An 18,333-nucleotide genomic window follows, 5' to 3' on the forward strand; every position below is an offset into this window, starting at 1 on the left:
CACTTACTTCAAATAACCGGAGGTTCTGCTCGATGGTGCGATCCCGGTAAGGCGATGGCGGTGGGTTGAATCCCTTGAGCTCCTCCGCGGTTTGGTGGCAGACGTAGGCCAGACCACGCTGAATCAGCCGCACAGCCAAGACGTAGAGGTCATCAAAGTAGTCAGACGCGTGGGTCACCTTGTACGGTTCGTAACCTGCAAGAATTTTTCATGTCGTGATCATCATCACATCAATTAAGCACATCAATAAATTACCGCCTCTACCAGCAATATCTAGTGACCCCTCTCACGTGCCAGCTGACCTAAGCATAAGCCTCCGAAAAACCAGGTGGCGAGCTCGACTGGTATCTGACCAATGTTTTCACCACGCTAGCATGTAAACATCCAGTCGAAAAGTTGAACATGGCACCAAAAGTGCCAGCTGCGATGCTGATCAACGCAATCAAGAACCACACTGTGCTCTACGACAAGAGCCGTACTAAAATGTACTGTCAACAATACTCGCGATAGTATTCAATGTTGTGGACCAGGAGGTGAGGCAAAAAAGTGTTGGTGTGATCGAACTTTTCGTGCTTTTACAATGCCAGGCAAACCCGCCACCATTTCTTCTGAGGTGTCCGCTTCTTCTGTTGTTTATTGTCCATTTCTAGGAAACAACTAGCTAGAAGTATCAAAACTATTTCTTCTTCCTCTTCCATGACAGACAGAAGTAGGAGACAACACACATAGTTGCACAAAATGATTGCTTTTGATGACAGATTGGTCAATGAATGAACATACCGCTTGAAATGGTGCAATGAAGAGCACCACCACGCGGACAAACGTATGCAGACTACATCAGTGTGAGCAAAAGTGGCAGCGGCGGTGGTGGCAAAAGAAATGTGAACAACTTGGACATGCAGGAAAAAGATTTTCCGTCCACTTGGCCTTTCAGCCCGCTTGCCACTACCCAAGTGTGAATGCAGCCTAAGTGCATAACCTTGACGTATTCTTTTGTGCAGGTGGCCTTCTTGTCAGGTTTCCAAGCAGGCCGCTAAGCTGCAATCCGGTTCAGCCAGCAAAGTTGCTTGCATCATTACTGATATCAATGCTGTCTTTGCCACATTTCTCCTGATTCGAACAAGACTTAAGCTGGCAGTTGCCCTCTTTGCTATCTATCCAGACATCTACGGCAAGTATTGGAACACCGTCAGTGCCAGAGGATGTAGTCCACTAGTATATAGCATGAAAATAGTGGAAAGCAAACCAGCGACATGCAACTGGAGTCGTGACTGCCACCTCCTGCTCTCTCACCTAGCCACTGGACCATGTCCTGGATCCCCGCAAAGAAGCGCTCCTCCTCCTTCTCGGGGTTGGTGTCGTCGTAGCGCAGGAAGCACACGCCGCCGTGTGCCTTGGCGTATCCAAAGTTCACATTGATGGCCTTGGCATGCCCTATGTGCAGGATGCCGTTGGGCTCGGGAGGGAACCGTGTCCGCACCTAAGTGGATCACACGGAACGCGTTAGGAAGTTCCAGGGACAGCTTACTCAAACAGCTTTGCATACAAAAAAAAAAAAAAACTCCGCTGTAAGCCCTTCAATTTCGTATGACAAATGCAAAACATATCAGCGTAAGGTAAATTGGTGTCTACAATTGACCGCAATTTTGACACTATGCCAAACATGCAATCTTTCGCGTGACCAACACAAAACACATTAGAGTCTACAAGCGACAGTATTCTTTGCACAGTGCCAAGCATGCTATCCAGTGCAGAAATGCTGGCGCCCATTGATGCATCTGATGCTAGTCATGCGTAATATCACGAAGGGGAAAGTACCTTCAAAAGTAGGAGTGAAATATTCGAAACAAATCGAATGATTGCTGGCTGTGTGGAAGCAAACATGGTTCTTAGCATTTATTTCTATCTAAGAAAGTGTGCCTGATTTTGTGCTGAATTTTCTGATAATTTCATGCTGCTGGCGAAATTTCGCCTGTAAAACACACTTAGCCGTTGGACGTCTAAGCTTCGCAAAAAAAGCCAGACTCTCAATGGTAAAGGGCACGGGTTTGTGAACAGCGAGGGTGCACTCTTTTGCAGGTTCCACCCCCAGTCCTGAGCTTATTACTCGACAGCAAATACGACAAGTGATAGCTGGTACAGGGTCAAATGCCTCTGAGTTTACGGAAAATCGATTCAGTACAACAAGACACAGGTTGGCAAGAACAGACAACTAGCAGAAATTACTCCATTTTCCAAGTACACAATCTTTTAGTATGACGGCTTACTAGTTTAATTTTTTTACCAATGATGATGCAATTGCAATGTTCCAACATGTTAATGTAAACCAACTTGCTAATAAACGCATGTTCATATCACTATTCCATATTTGATGCTAAGTATTTGTATTCGATTTATTATCCAAAAATTTTTATATTCGCACACCCCTATTCAAAAGTAATCATCCAAGAATACAACACATGTCAACATGTTGCTGCATGTACATACGCTTGCCTTTGGCCTAGACATTCAGTGGGCACGATTTTCTAGCAATGCCTTTTATGCAATTCCTTTTGACACAATTTCGTCCTTTATCAGTGGTCAGGGCGACGCCATGCACACATTATCAATAGGGGCAGCCGGGCATGAAACGTGGATAAAAGAGGCATAAAATCGAGCGGAAGGCATCACTACAAAATCACGGCTCCTATCTCGACCATTGTCATGCTCTCACTACAGATAGACGAAAGTAGAGCCAATGCATGCACCGAATACTCATTGGTGACTACTAGATCGATTAATCTTTGTTAGTTTCGGTTTCAAGGAGGCACCACTAACATAGCCAACGACCATGCCGGTCATGTATTAAACCGAAAATGTTGCCGTTTCTGCTCAACTTGATGGCCAAATTAAGATGGTCGCGCAGTCAGAGTCCGAATCATTGCATGGCGTGCTGTAAGGCGTCTGAAATTTCGGTCATCCTTGTACATGAAGTTTATGAAGCTAGTGGCGGTGTCATGGAGTTGTCCAAATAATCATGTCCGAATTATCGGTATTCGAATTATTGGTTGGCAATGATACTGCGCAAGCACAGTTCTACATCAAGAAAAATCGTCCGGCCGAGCACATGTGAAACAGCTCAAGAACGAAGACTGGGCTAGGTGCTAAAGCATTAAGGTCGACGAAGCAGAGGGGAGAAGTAGAGAGAGAGAGAGAGAGAGAGAGAGAGAGAGAGAGAGAAAATGGACAGAGAATGGGAATGTCCTGACACATGAATGATCAGCGAACAGTACAAAAAACACACACACAAAGCAATAAAGAAAAAAAGCAACAGAAAGGAAAGGAGACAAATTTTTTCCTTTTTGTTTGTGATTTTCGTGCTGCTTCGCCAATCTACATGCATTAAATACATGACTAGGTTAGTGTGCGCAGCAAAATTACCTAAACTGCTGGATTTCCTCGTCCTAGCTTGTCACGGTAAGCTCTGTTTGCAGGGTGCATTTGCGTTGCAATTTCTGCTTTATACATACAACCTGATGCCATGGATATGACCTGCTTCATATAAGTGGCAACCTTTCTCAATAGCAGACACACGAAAATGCGTTTTACAGTTTATCAGGCCTGGGAAACCGCAGTGAAAAGCCACCGGAAAAACCGGGTGTGCCTTCGTCCAGTCACCTGCATCTGATGCCATTGCTCTTACAGCCGCCATTGGTGGCCCAGACCACCAGTGCGCTGCTGGCACCTTACAACGGCTGCCTGGTGCGTATAAACTATGAGTCCGGTTTACCGTGCTTAAAACAGAACTTTCAGTATCAAATTCAGCACAAGCAGAAGGGTAACACACCTTGCCACCGGTGACCTTGAGATGGTTCTTGAGGTGTGCCATGGTGGCTGGGGTGACTACGTAGCCTTCCGTCTTGTGGTTCTCGCCGGGCTTGTGGAAGTGGACTTTGGTCCGGAAGAGTTCCTCCATCGTGTTGGCACCAGTGTCAGCAGATATGCAATCTGGCCAAATCGAAGCCAACAACATTGTCGCTATCAAGTAGGACGACTTCAATTGAGAGCACTTTGGCACTGCCATCACCGACTACAGAGGCAACGAAAAAATATTCGCCGAAACAACCAACATCTGTGGTGAAACTGATTATCTAGGGCTGGCTGTGCAGGAATAGGCGGGTGGCGAGGGTGCTCCTCCTTTCCCACATTTATAGCACAGATGTGGTCAGCAGTCATGTGCAACAGTGTTTGATGGATTGTGAATCATAATTGGAACCTTTTCCTCTTGTACTTATACATACGTTGGCCGGTCATCAATTTTTCGAAGCAGAAAGCGACTGCTGAACTATTCTCGAGTCTGATGAATGGGACATGGCCTGGCACTCATGATGTCAGCGTGTCATCAGCTTCAGCGCCTTGTGTCGAAAGTGAACTCAAGAAAATTTTTTGAAGTAGACAGCACTGTTCACTGTTAAGGGGCACAACCAAGCAGTAATAAAGCCAATATAAGTGGAAAATTTTTTGTCTTTATCGGAAGAAAGTGGCTAGTTAATCAAATGCACATACAATTTATGCATAACCAATTCATCCATCGGTCTTTATGCCACATATATCATTGATAACTGACAGCAGGACATGAAACTGTGTGTTGCCTTTACAGTGGGCCTTACTGCACACCAACATGATTACAGCGCAATTTGGCTCTGCCTTTGTCACCACAAGCAAGCACTTTAGGAAATGAATTAACAAATGCAAGCATATGTGAGCCATGCAGGTCCAAATTGTGTGTGTGTGTGTACACTGCTCATTGATTCTATTCATTGCCTACGCTTGGTCTTTTCCACATTGCTGATGAGCATATTGGGGTAGCATTCTTTAGAGATCCCTTTCAGAGGTAATTTCACTTGTGTGAGATTTCATGTGACTTGGCAGTGAACTTGCTCATGAACATCTGGCTCAGCTGACAGTGTTTCCGCTGCTGTTCCAAGCTGATCACTATCTACACACAGTGCCAAGAGCACTGTGGGCCATATACACATCAGAGTGCCCCATGCCAAGTCTTCGATAGAGAGGACTGCTCTTTGGCGAAGAAAATAAAAACCACTGGTACACGCAACCTCATAATGATGCCTACGTACCTGTTTTTTTTTTTTTTCTTTCTTGCACAAGGAAATGTTCTGAAATAGCTACCAGGTTGAAAAATATTGTTTTCCTGATGTGATAAAATTTTTTCTGGTAAGAAAGTGGTAAGTAGACTTGGCTATACACTTATTTATTTATTTTACTTATTGAATACTGCAGGCCCTCACAGCGGGCCCTAGCAGGAGTGGCATAAAAATACAACAATGCACAATACGAATTCAGCGTAGTGACGTCATTCAAATGTGTGACGTCGCATTAAGCTGCTGTGGAAATTTAGGAGGCAGTATAACCCCTGGTGCTACTTTCTTTTTTTTCATGAATGAAGCGAGAATGATGTAATTTGGAGTAGAAGTAGTACAATCCGCCAATCTAAATGTTTCTCTCTATGCTCCAGCTCACCAACTCCAAGCAGTGCAGAAAAGGCAAAGGCTCAATCCCTAGAAATTGGGTGGGGCTCTTTACGTAGACTCGGGCTCGTGTAACAAGCCCAGCTTTGTGATGAGCCCAGTGAATCAGCAACGAGAGCCAGTTGCATGCTGTGAGAAGAGAGGAAGGCCTTTGCCCGTTGCACACCTTTAAGGGCTCACTCACAATGGTGATTGACAGAGGTCGCGCAACCAATCGCGACTGGCAATCGACCACCAGTGGCAACCAAGCAGCGACTCACGGCACCAGTTGTTCATATCGGCAAGTGCGACCTGCCAGTCGCCACACGGAGATGTCACGCAATCGATGCCACTCACCGTCTGCTCACACTGCCATTATTCCGTAAAATAAGTGGCAGTAAATGCAGACGTCCTGCTTCTGCACCGTTGATTAGTTCAGTAGGTTTCCAAGCGAAAAATTTAGCAGCCAGGCGATTGACTCAAAACAGTCACTTTTTGACCAAAGTAACAATTTGTGACCAACTCGGTCATGCAACCTTTGTGAGTCACAGGCGTGAGTGAGCCCTAAATCTACCGCAAAGGTTCCATTTCCACACGCTCATCACAACGCGAAGGTTGTTAAAAGGCGGACAATGTGGGAGCCTTTCTTCTGATTATCTATTTTACTTGGCTGACATAACCTGTAGCTTTGGCTGTAGTGCATGAATTTGGTGAGACGAGGTACAGCATTCCTCACAAGAAAGAAAGAAAGAATTTGAGAGCCCTCTCTCACCCAAGATAGCTGAATGCAGTGCCTTTCGGAGATGACTGATACTTGACCTCGCTGCCCGCCCAAACCAGAGTCAGACAGCATGCAGCAAAGCGTTCGCGGACGTGCACGACGTGACCACACCGGTTTGAAGGAAAGAGGGAAGAGAATATGAAAATGCGATGCTGTGAGGAAGAAAGCAATACGTGCGGGCGAAGCAAGAGCACGCACAGGAGCAACCAGTGAGAGCAATGCAAAGAGTGCGCTTTTACAAAAAAAAGGAAGGCTGCTGTCAAGGCTTTGTCGCAATTCTTTTCTTTTTTGCTCTTCACTGGCACACACACATTTGCTGTGCTGCCATCATTGCTGCCGTTGGCCAGGGAGTTGAACTTCAATATAACAATTTATTGAATATAACAATGATAATGTAATATGTTTGATGCCGATATCGGCATGTAACAAATACATTGTTACAATCAATACTGGATATAATGACGGTATTGTTATGTCAAGTGTGACATCATTTTAACAAGGCTGGACTGTATTTGTATTACCCAGAGCAAAACCTGGCACTACTGCAACGTTAGGATATGGGTGGTTCCCCTCACCTTGAATGTGGCTTGGCCACAATTATGGTCACGATTGCACAGCTAAAGCTTTCTTGGACCTAAACCTCGATAAAATAGATTTAGTTCGCGTAGTACCTTTTCCATTCACGTTTGCTTGCATACACTGCGACAAGTAAGTGGAGAAAACAGAAACATACTATTCAAGCTAACGCAGCGAATGCAGACCTCGTCGTCATTCTCAGAAGCATGCAAGATTGGTCTTGTTGGTAAAACATGCTTTAAAGTTTGTTTAACAGCGCAAGGACACCAGAGGGGACATACTATGAGAGAATACAACGTGGACTTCCAACCAACCAAGTCAGCACCCTGTTTTCTTTTCTGTCCCCTCTGGTGTCCTTGCACTGTTAATAAAATGTTAAAAGGCTCCTCACCAGGTCTGGCCATTTTTAGCTGACAAGTGCAGAGCATACAATAAGTGCTAACGAATGTGTCTACAAAATATTACTTTGGTACACACCTCAGAAAGATCTGAGATTTCAAGCCAAATTCCGTTTGCCCTTCTCGCGGCTGCCATGCTCCAAGCTAGAGGGTGACGTAGTGTGCCTATGTACACATGTTTGTGCTGTGACATGGCTCGTAGTGACATGTGCCCTTGAGAATTATTCAAGGCGACATCTGTTGTTTCTGTAATCTGTTGCTTGAATAGACGATTTAAAGGTTAGAGAAGTAATAAAACACACAAACCGAATGTCTGCATGCTTATGTTTTGCTTCGCACCGCGGCAAGAGAGATGTACTTCCCTTTCGTCGCGCAAGCAGACGAAACGTTTCATTTTCTACTGCGTTACGCGTCATTTTCTACTGCATTACAACGCGATCCTGCCCTCATTATTCGTGCAGCACTGACTTATACCACTAGTCAGATGTCCTTGTGCACAGCGCGCAAAATTGTGCGCTGCATGAAATGAGACATTCGCAACAGCTCGCACGCAACGCTGTCAGCGGAAGAGCACTGTGCAACAAAAAAGCAACAAAAACAAAATCTGACAGCGAGGCCTGTGACATATGCATCAGGCGATCTTCAAGCTACGGCATGGGAGAATGCAGGGAAGGAATTTCACTTGCGGAGGCTAGACGGGGCGAGCTGAGAGAGCGTCTCGCTTGGCAGTGGCACTCGCTTCCCGAAATCATGAGTTCGCGGCACTGAAATATTTACATCCCGGCTATTAATGAACCAATTTGAAAAATTTTTGCAGCAGAACGTTCTCTAGAGGACATGTAACAACTTCAAGCCTATAACCGAAATTCGCACCGTGGCCTGGTGAGGGGCCATTTAAAGCACCTTTCTTCCAAACTTAGCAATCTGCTGACAGTGTTTGTGCTTGACATAACTGTACAATCAAGCACAAGTTAATTATTTTATTTATTTATTTACAGAGTACCTACATCGCCATAAAGGCATTACGTAGGGGGGAACAAAATATGACCAGTAATACAGAAAAGCTTGGACAGATATACTCACAAACAAAAGCACTACAATGGCTGTTAGAGAAAGGCATACAAGTAACGTGAAGCAAGCAGGTTCCAAGATATATAACACATACATTTGTTTTACAAGAGTGCCGTCACAATATTGAATAGAATAGTTCGTTATTTGACACATTTACCATATCATTTGATAAACTGTTCCATTGTCTAATTGATTTGGGGAAAAAAGAGTAGTAAGAAGTGTTAGTTCTGCAGTTATAGGCTGATATCTTTTTGTTGTTATCACAGCGAGTCGATATATAATCTGGTTCCAGGAGATAGTTATAGCGATTAATACCTGTCTGATTATTATATATTCAGTGCAATAGTTTAAGCCTTAACTTCTGCCTACGCATATGTAGTAGATCCCATCCTAAAGTGGCCTTCATTTCGGAAACGCTAGAGTACGGGCTGTAATTATTGCAAACAAACCTTACTGCTTGGTTCTGTAGTTTTTCCAGTCTATTAATGAGGTAATCTTGATAGGGATCCCATATTACACAAGCATAATCAAGTATTGTTCTAACATGTAAGAAGTATAAAGTTTCTTTAACTTCGCGTGTTGCCTGTTTAAAATTTCTGCAAATAAAATGTAACATCCTACTAGCTTTTGCTATGACAGTGTCAATCTGTTTATGCCAAGTGAGTGATTCGGTAAAATAGACTCCTAAATACTTTTATTCCGACTGTATGTCGATAAGCGTGCCACTGATGTTATATCGGTGCTGAAATTTGGATAATTTTCTGGAAAGACTTATGCTACTGCACTTTTTTATATTTAAATTCATGTTCCATTTTTACACCACATCACTACCTCATCTAAATCTGTTTGCAATGTATCTATGTCATCTTCAGTGGTATTTTTCTCTGTAAATCACACAGTCATCAGCAAATAGTTTTATGGGTGATGTAATTAGTTCGACAATGTCATTTATGTAGATTAAAAATAACAAGGGGCCCAGTACGCTTCCCTGAGGAACGCCCTAAGAAACAGTTATTGGTGAAGATACAGCGTTGTTTAGGACAACAGACTGGGTTCTTCCGTTTAGGTAGTTTTGTATCCAATTTTGAACGTTTTCGTTTATATTTAATGCAGCAAGCTTTACATCTAGGAGCTTATGGGACACAATATCGAAAGCTTTTTGAAAATCAATAAAAACCGCGTCTACCTGACTATTGTTATCAATGGTTTTAAAGAAGTGCTGGAATTCTATTAATTGTGTGTTGCAGGAATAACCTTTTCGGAATCCGTGCTGGGAAGGTGTAAAAAAAGCGTTTGAGTCAAGGAATGCAGATATGTTACTATATAAAATGTGTTCGAATATTTTGCAACATATTGACGTTAGTGAAATCGGCCTATAATGTTCTGTGAGTTTTCTATCGCCCGATTTAAAAATGGGTGTCACGCTTGCCGTTTTCCAATCTTGGGGAATGAGGCCTGTTTCAAGGAAAAGCTTATAAATTATCGTTAAATACGGAGAAATGATGCTATGACACTCTTTAAGGACCACTGGGGATATTCCATCAGGTCCAATTGCTTTTGTGTCATCTAAATGCCGTAATAAAGAGTCGACGCCACTAACATCAAATTCCATGTCTGGCATCATATCGCCTTGCTTGGCGTTGTTCAAAAGCAAAGTCTCCCCAGCAGGTAATAGCGAAAACACAGATTGGAAGTACTTGTTGAAGCATTCCGCCCTCTGATAGTCCGACGTCATGGTTTTGCCGTCAACATTTAAAGATGGTATTGATATGTCTATCTAATTATGTTTTAATAAGAAGCATTATTGCACAGTTATGCAGATCAAAACCGCATTTTATGTGCAGCTTCAGTAGAGATTAAACCATTGTGACAGACGGAACATTTCTTGCCTGACACGACTACAACATGAACTGGTTCTTTGAAGAAGATGTCAGTCCAAAAACTCTCACTTCCCAGCAATCCCACACATTCAACGGCATCGCAGCGCCACTTTTCTGGTGACGCACTTATCGGGAACTCTATGGCATCAGCACTGCCATTTGTTGGGCGTGTTGATGAACTGAAAGCATATTTAGTGCCAGCAAACAAGGACGGAAGGGAGACGACACCACAATGCGCTAACTTCAATTTCAAGGCTGAAGTTAGCGCATTGTGGTGTCGTTTCTCTTCCGTCCTTGTTTGCTGGTGCTAAATGTGCTTTCTATGGCATCAGCCAGCCAGTGCAGCAGGCAACAGGAAAACAAGGAGAACTGATGGCAAAGAACACGTAGGATACATAGACCCTGTAAACCTGCCCTTTGTCAGAAGCCGAGTGATTATTAGAAGCCATGCTTGAAAGCAGTGATGCAGAACTTTTGGGGCAGTTGACTAGAGGAAGGGGGGGAGAGGCACGTGCCTGGTGTGACCCCCCTTCAACCTGGATTCACCCCTCCTTGAAAGACACAGCAAGCAATAATGTGATGCAGATTCGGTTAGCATGGTAGCATGATACAACGCATTAAGCTGTCAATTCCCATCTTTGCAAGTCAAATCAAACTGCCAAGTTTATCATTTTTTTTGTAAACTTGCCAATCTGTTCGATCTTGTAACTTTTATAACCTCCCTGCAAAAATCCCCATTGGGGACTGCAGTATTTATAAATAAATAAATAAATAAATAAATAAATAAATAAATAAATAAATAAATTTACTTTCCTGTGTTGTTCTGCCCTAACTAGTTGGACGAAGACCATTTGGCCAGCCTGCCAATGTGTGCAATGAAACATGGGTTACTTTCTCATCACAGTGTCTATTATGAAACAATTTTACTTCAGTGATCCAAAGCAGCCAGTACTACATCAATATCCACACAAACCTGCAACACAGACTTTAGAAAGAGAAAGGAAACAAAAAAAATTACTGAGGCAGCTGGTCTCTCACCACTATTCAGTTGAGTGTCAACCGACTGCGTATCCCGAGGAGTGCAGGCTTTCGGGCGCTCCTTGCCTCCCTAAAAAGCGAGATGCATTAGATTCCTTAGCTTGAAGTGTTTTACTTGAGCGCAGCAATTCTAATTAAAACTGAACATACTACAGGAGGAGGTCCCCGTCAATGTGACTGGACTGGAAACAAGAATGCGGCGTAAATGTTAAAATATTAAATGCAAACATGAGGTTGAGTTGCGAATGAACGAAGCATGGCGTGATATAAAAGCATGGCCTTTGACACGTTCTCCACTGTCTCGAGGCATGTGGACAAATTTTTCAACTGAAGTCAATCCAGGCTGAAAGGTGCGAAGGTGCATCTGAAACTTGTCTGTGTCAGCCACTGCCAAACCCAAACACACAGTACCGCAGCAGAAACCATGCTACATACTAAGCACTTGAATCGTGTTTCATTCGTTGCCTACTGCACATAAGACTGTATGCCTGCTAGTTCAGCTGTTATCTATGCATTACTGTTAAATGTTACACAGTCCCAACAGCCTTTCATTCAGCTTCAGTGCTTTGATTAGCTAAGAGAGCAGAGACACATCAGAGCAAGTCTAACATAGAAGAACACAAGCTATTTGTGAAGAAGTACCTTTAAACCCTACTGTGGATGAGAATGTGTGGGGAACAGTTGTGAAATTGTAAACTGTGGCATTAGTGTCCTCAGTGCTCAAGAATTTATTTATTTGTAGTGCTTAACATCCCGAAACTACACAGCGGCTTATGAGGGATGCTGTAGCGGAGGGCTCCAGATCAAACTTGACCACATGGAGTTCTCTACTGTGCATGTGACACATGGTCGCATTCTGCCTCTAGTGGAACACAGCAGCGACAGTCCAGAATCACACCCAGAACACCACGCACACCAATACAATGCCATAGCCACTAAGCCACTGCTGCGGGTACAAAAAAAATTATTTTAAATAATGTGAAGAAGAAGTACGAATACACTTCGCTACAGTAAACTTTCATTAACATTGAGCAGAGACTGCTTGGCCAATAAAAAGCTTGCCTTGGTATTATTAGCACGTGACTGGGCATTCGTCACTGAACTCGTGCATGAGCCGACTGACTCAGACTCAAAGACAGCCACAAGCCTCAAGCTGAGCCACAAGCCTCAAGACACCCACAAGCTGAGGCTCGCTTGTACTCGCCTCAGCGAGTACCAGCGAGCCGAAGAGGTGATGAGCTTGAGTGTGAGCGAGTTGAGGCGAGTCCAAGTTAGGGCGAGCACAAGTAAGACTGAGTTCAAGTGAACTGAAGCTTGTGCGAGTCTTAGCGAGTTCAACTAAGTATGGATCACATGTGATTTTAACAGCATTTAACTAAATCAGAGTTCATGCGAGGTTGAGTCCACATGGTCTGATTACAAATGAACCTCGACTTTGCGTACCCACCAGTGAGGTTGATCCGATAATACCATATGTCTGAGTGAGACATAGACCTGACTGAGCAAGAGGGAGTACATGTCTGTGATTCTCAGCGAGCCTGCACGAGTCTGATTCTAGTGAGTCTGAGATGAGCAAGTTTGGTGAGGCGCAAGTTTGGTTAGTACGAGTTCGAGTGTGCCAGGCAACATCTAGTGAATGAAAGTCCAAGTAAGGCGTAAGCTAAAGACATATTCTGTAAGTTAGTCTGACTGAGTTTTGTTTATTTTGCTGACCTACCATGTTGGACCAGTCCAACTACAATGAATCTGCATTGAACTGCCGTGGGACACATGCGATGCATCTTTAGTGTTTGCCCCTTCAATAACTGAAGCAGAAAAATTGAAGCTCGTAATTCTCACTTCTCTGTTCCTTTCTAAATGAATGCAGCAACAACAATATAGTAGTTTTCTCTATCCTAAGAAAGACCATCCATGAGGCCACCATAGACACACCAGCATTCTCAATGATTGGCAGTTGGGCCAGAATGACAGCGACCGAAATTCCTTTTCCCTGGCATTCGCGGCACGTCTACCGACCTTGGTCTTAGGACGAGACGCTTTCTGTAGATCAGCGTCTGACTTAGGGCCAAGCAGGTGCAGCACCTGCAAGTCCACCTCGTTCTTGATGTACTTGCCCTCCGCAAAGGGCAACTTTGAGCGAGCTTCCACTGCGATAAAGAAAAAGAACACATTTTAAAAACTTGATTAAATTTTATCAGTAGCGGTGTTCGAATAGTTGAAATTTCCAAATCAAATTGAATACGAATAATATTCGGGAAAACATGACCACCAAACTGATTCAAAGATTTTCTCATATCTAAAGCAATATAGTCCGCTTGGAAAAAAAAAAAAAAAAAACACAGGCTTATACACATTGGCGCATGCGTGTAATGCTGATCGCAATTAAAAGTCCAGACATAAAATAGAAAGAAATGAAAGAAAAAAGGAAAACGGAACATCGAGTACAAGTTAACTAGCATAGTAGTTAATAATTAGTAACTAGATTGCTGAACCATCTACAACAGGAATCTTGCTCCAGAATCTAAAAAATGCTACTAGCAGCACGACACCATAGCCACCGAGTCACACCAGCGGGTTCTCTTCTCACCAAGTAGAGTTCCCACGTTGAACTGGTACCGGTCCTCCACCAGCTTCTCCCGGTGTTTGTTGATGACGTCCTCAACAGCCTTTTCAATCTGGTCGGGCGAGACAACGACACCAACGCCGCTGTATGTCTCGAATGCCTTTGTGTCCAATGGCGGTTCCGGATGGGTGAGCAGGTAGTCCATGGCAGCTGCGCGAGATGGGAGAGAGAGAGAGAACAGTACTAATCAGCTGGAGAATTGGCTGCAGCTATGCCTCATCATGCAACACAGAAGGTCAGCACCACCAGTCAATGCAGAATGAAAAAAAAATTGGTAGGGTCCAAGGTGCCAGTTTTGACCTGTGGGCAATGAGGGATGCCACAGAAGGGTACTGTGAAAAAAATTTTGACCACATTGGTTCCTCTACCGTGCAACCGAGTGCGGATTCTTTGATTTCCTAGTACTGCACTGCTAGAACACACATAAATAAGACACGCAAAGAGGCAGAGCTTCAAAACACGTGCAAAATGATAGGTTTCATTCATTTGCTGTTTCCCACTGTATGATCCCCAGGGCATGTGCGACAACAGGTCAGACGATGACATACATCGTATAGTATTCCAATGGGCAATATTGAACTGCCCTAATCCAAATGAAGTTGTTGGAGGTCTTCAGCTCCATCTCTTGGTGTGTTGTTTTCATGTTTAGTTTTAGTACTGGAGCACATAACTTCACTAAGGTGACAATCTGGGCTTGTCGGAGATCTATTACAAGCGTTTTGCAAGCGAGAAAAATTTGAGAAGTGTGTCCTGTCACTTCTTGTCGCCCTCGTCCACTACTGCTTATAATGAGGTACATAAGTGTTTCTTTTTTGTCTGGGAAGGGCATCTATCTGTATCAAAACAAAATCAAATCACATGGTTTAACGTTTCAAAGCAACACAATGGTTATGAAATGCTGTGTTTGGATGGAGGGGAGGGGCCTCCAGATTATTTTGACTACACTGATTCCTTTAATGTGCCTCTAAGCGCACAAGCATTTTCCTGCATTCTGGCCCCATTAGAATGTAGCCACTGTGGCTGGGAATCGAACCCACGACCTCACACTAAGTAGCAGAATGCCACAGCCACAAACCCACTGCATCACGTGCCTGTATGATCTGAATTTATCGTGTGAGCATAAAGCCTACCTTTATGACCAAGTTGAGGCACACATCCTGGTGTGAGACATATGCATGGACCCCTCCTTTTCACATCAGCAAACAATTTCAAAGTGTGATAGTAGTAAACTTGTGTTACCACACTCTCTTTTAGCTCTTTCTCCAAGCGTAATCTTTAAGTGTTTCTGGGGCAGTAAATTTCACAATGGTCACCAATATGGAATTTAACTGCTTGGTCTTACGAGTAGGTGAGCATACTGTGTGGGCATATCTGGGGTTAAGGCGTGTTTCACATTAGTGTTGATCACGAAACTACCACACCATCACTGCCTTACAAGTACTTCTTGAGGGATGCAGTGGTTCAGCATAGTACTAACATGCCAAAGGTGCAAGGCAGGTTGTTCTGGTTAAACACGACCTGGAATTTTCGAACACATTTCAGCACCTAAGCAGCCTCAACAGAGACAAATTGGGAAACTACACCCAAGAAGGACACAACATAAAGAGGAAGAAGAAACGGCTTCCAGCAAGCTGTGACAAGAGAACGTTAGCAAAATGATGGAACTTTCCCTCAAATGGTCTGTGATTGCTGAAACATCACGCTATCAGCATTTATCTATTGATTAGGTGACTATAGTCACCTTATCATAGTGTTTCCTAAAACCTAAATAGTGTGTCCCTATAGGGACACACTATTGGGAGACGCGAGGAGTCATTCCAGGGAATTTCTCCCTTTCTTTCTTTATTTTTCCTGCATCTTTAGTTTCGCCCAGTTAAGCAGGTTATGTAGTGTAGACGCGCCTCTGGCAGTCGGCATGTCTGCTACGTTGGTGAGCGAAAGCCAAGAAAGACACGAGAAAAAAAAATGAGAGAGAGAGAGAGAGAGAGAGAGAGAGAGAGAGAGAGGACTGCTCTCTGCGAGCTGTGACAAGCGAACGTAAGCAAGATGATGGATATCTGCCGGCCACGCACGATCGACAGACATAAAAAACAAGCGGCGAAAACACATGGCGCTCGTTCACGACGCGGCATGCGTATACCTGTCAGCTTGGCCTCGGAGTCGAGCTTTTCCTTGGCGACGTACTCGACGAGGAGCAGCTCGTACTGTTTTATTTGCCCCTTCATCTTGGTCACGACATGGTACAGAAGGTTGCCCATCGCTTTCGTGATCGGCTTGTTCGCTTTTCCCTCGGCCTGTAAACGAAATCAAAGAAACGCGTCACATTGTCGCAAAACGGTCGAGTCACAGGAGACGAAAGCAATGCGCGCGGCACCATCGCAGATTGACAAGTGTCAGGTTTCACGGATGATGCAAAATCGCACGCGGTGCGAGAACGGAGCTAGGTGCCGGCGAGCCGGCATCGCCCGAAAGCTGTCAACTCGGCAGGGTACGTTCTGTTCTCGGGACTCACCGCGACGATGGCGTCAAAGAGCCCCTGCGAAAGCGTCGCATTTTTCGCTGTCTCCTTCGCCTTCTGCTCGCTGAGTCCGATCTGAACAAACTTCAGCTCGCGGTCGCTCATCGACGCGTTCGCAGAAGCTGCCATGTTGGCCAGAACAAGAACCGGAAGTGCTGAAAGAAGACGAAAAGTTTCTTTTTCGCTTTCTTTCGTTATATATAATTACTCCTAGACGTACTGCAGGCAGATGCCTTTGCGATACGGAGAGGGAATGACGTCATGAGCTAACCTTGAATTTGACGTTGTCTCGTGCATATGTGAATTCAACAGATTTAATTGCACAATGCAAAGAACGCTAAGCACGTAATTGATTTCAAGTATAAAAACTAGTGGACTGTCAGAAGCGAAAAAGCCAAAACTCAACACATCTCAGTAGACTGAGTCCCCATCTACCGGGAAAAAAATAAAACAAGATACACACGTAGCGCACACGTACTTCCTGGTACTTCCTTATTTGGTGTTTGTTTTGCCTTTCATCCACGAGGTGACGATAGGTGAATGTTAGTTTTGCCCACGTTTTTGCCCATCTAGGCGCTCAGCACGTGCTCACGTCCAAGTTACGGTTTAGGCAATCGCATTATTATCCATTAGCTTCCTTTCTCTAGATGTTGGAGTATGACCTTCTGGTGATCGACAGAGATAGCGTAGCGGCCCAGCTTTGCACAGCAACAGTGCTACGTTTCTTTATTCTATGGTTCTACACTCTGCTTCAAGTCTGCCCACGGCGGTCGCTAATTTCACAGGCCGCAACCGAAACTAGAGCAAAGCTAAAAAAATAAATAAATAAAAAGAAGTAGTTAGCGAAGGCTTTTATAACTCTAATGTCAAGTTGTTGTTGCAACGGTTTAAGCGAAGTTGTCTTTTTCATGCTGCGCGACAGCGATCGATAAACGGATAAACGTCATTACGAAAGCACGGCCTCGATCGAGTTTGCAGCTGTTGCTGTTTGTCTGTTGTTAAAAAAAAAAAAAAAAGATAGTATGGCGGCGTTGCGCTGGCGTTGTTGAACAACAAGAGCATTAGTTGGCTTCGTTTTGTCGGCGCAAAGCAAACCGCGAGACAATCAGCAGGCGCGGTCCCGAAACACCCCTTCAATTGCCCCGCTCTACGTATAACAAGCATGGGGGCCCTGTACCAGGGAGACTGCCTCGAGGACGACTTCGATCCGTGGTTGGACGAGACAGACCCGTGGATCGACAGGGTGTATCGGCTCAACGGCGACATCTCGACGCCGTCGGACTCGGTCATCACGCACTTCCTGACCGACGACGAGCTCTACCAGGCGCTGGCGTTTCCCGCCGACTACGATTGGTCGACGACGGTCATCTTCAAGTTCGACGTGGACTGCCCCGAGATATGGCCCAAGCTGTGCAAATTTATCGATCACTGCCCGGAAGTTAAGTTCGGCGGCTGGGCCCGGACGAAGGTGGCCTACGTGCACCTCATCAAGACGTGGACGGTGGACGAGGCGGACTTCCTCATTGGGAAGCGAGAGGTCGACATCGAAGGCGTTCACTGTCGCATTTTGCCCGTCAGAGTTGTGCCCGTCTGAGAGACGGTGACAGTGAAAAGCGTGCGTGGTTTGTGTGCGTGTCAACGTGTCGGTCGTCGCAACGTTACAACTGTTCGGTCCTCCCACCCCTTTTCGTCCGCATCTCGTTTTGGCGTGCGCGTGTATTCATAGGCGGCAGAAGTTATTAAAAAAAATGCTGCCGGCTCGTTTGGTGGCTATAGTGTGTTGACAAAATACGTCTGCCTCTTAATTGCTTGCGCTGAGGAGCTTTGGGGCGCAGAACAAAGAGCTGGAGCTTGCGGAGACACGCGAAAGTTTGCAGGTTAGGCGTGCTCGAGAAAAGACGCTGACATACTACTGGGCGTTTGCATAGTGCAAGTGTATAC

The 18,333-nt window shown here is 44.7% G+C and overlaps 2 protein-coding genes across 3 annotated transcripts in view; one reads left to right on the forward strand and one right to left on the reverse strand.

Moving 5' to 3' along the window:
• The window catches only part of GlnRS (Glutaminyl-tRNA synthetase), a 31,936-nt gene extending 15,389 nt beyond the window's left edge, over positions 1-16,547 (reverse strand). Inside the window, exons 1-9 of one of the 2 annotated variants that reach the window (XM_050175634.2) lie at positions 16,387-16,547; positions 16,015-16,168; positions 13,839-14,024; positions 13,268-13,398; positions 11,252-11,321; positions 6,280-6,330; positions 3,827-3,987; positions 1,294-1,480; positions 8-195 (exon numbers count right to left, since the gene is read on the reverse strand). In XM_050175634.2, the coding sequence (XP_050031591.1) occupies positions 8-195; positions 1,294-1,480; positions 3,827-3,987; positions 6,280-6,330; positions 11,252-11,321; positions 13,268-13,398; positions 13,839-14,024; positions 16,015-16,168; positions 16,387-16,521 (1,263 nt within the window). In that variant the 5' untranslated portion in view covers positions 16,522-16,547. The remainder of the gene's footprint in view (positions 1-7; positions 196-1,293; positions 1,481-3,826; positions 3,988-6,279; positions 6,331-11,251; positions 11,322-13,267; positions 13,399-13,838; positions 14,025-16,014; positions 16,169-16,386) is intronic. The other variant, XM_050175635.2, reaches the window with a different exon arrangement.
• A 393-nt stretch (positions 16,548-16,940) lies between these two features.
• LOC126527775 (uncharacterized) lies at positions 16,941-18,183 on the forward strand. Its single transcript, XM_050175649.2, has one exon. The coding sequence runs from the start codon at positions 17,555-17,557 to the stop codon at positions 17,984-17,986; it is 432 nt and encodes a 143-aa protein (XP_050031606.1). The 5' UTR covers positions 16,941-17,554; the 3' UTR covers positions 17,987-18,183.
• The last annotated feature ends 150 nt before the right edge of the window (positions 18,184-18,333 follow it).

This window comes from Dermacentor andersoni, chromosome 9 (genome assembly GCF_023375885.2).
Source record: "Dermacentor andersoni chromosome 9, qqDerAnde1_hic_scaffold, whole genome shotgun sequence".
Lineage (NCBI taxonomy): Eukaryota > Metazoa > Arthropoda > Arachnida > Ixodida > Ixodidae > Dermacentor > Dermacentor andersoni.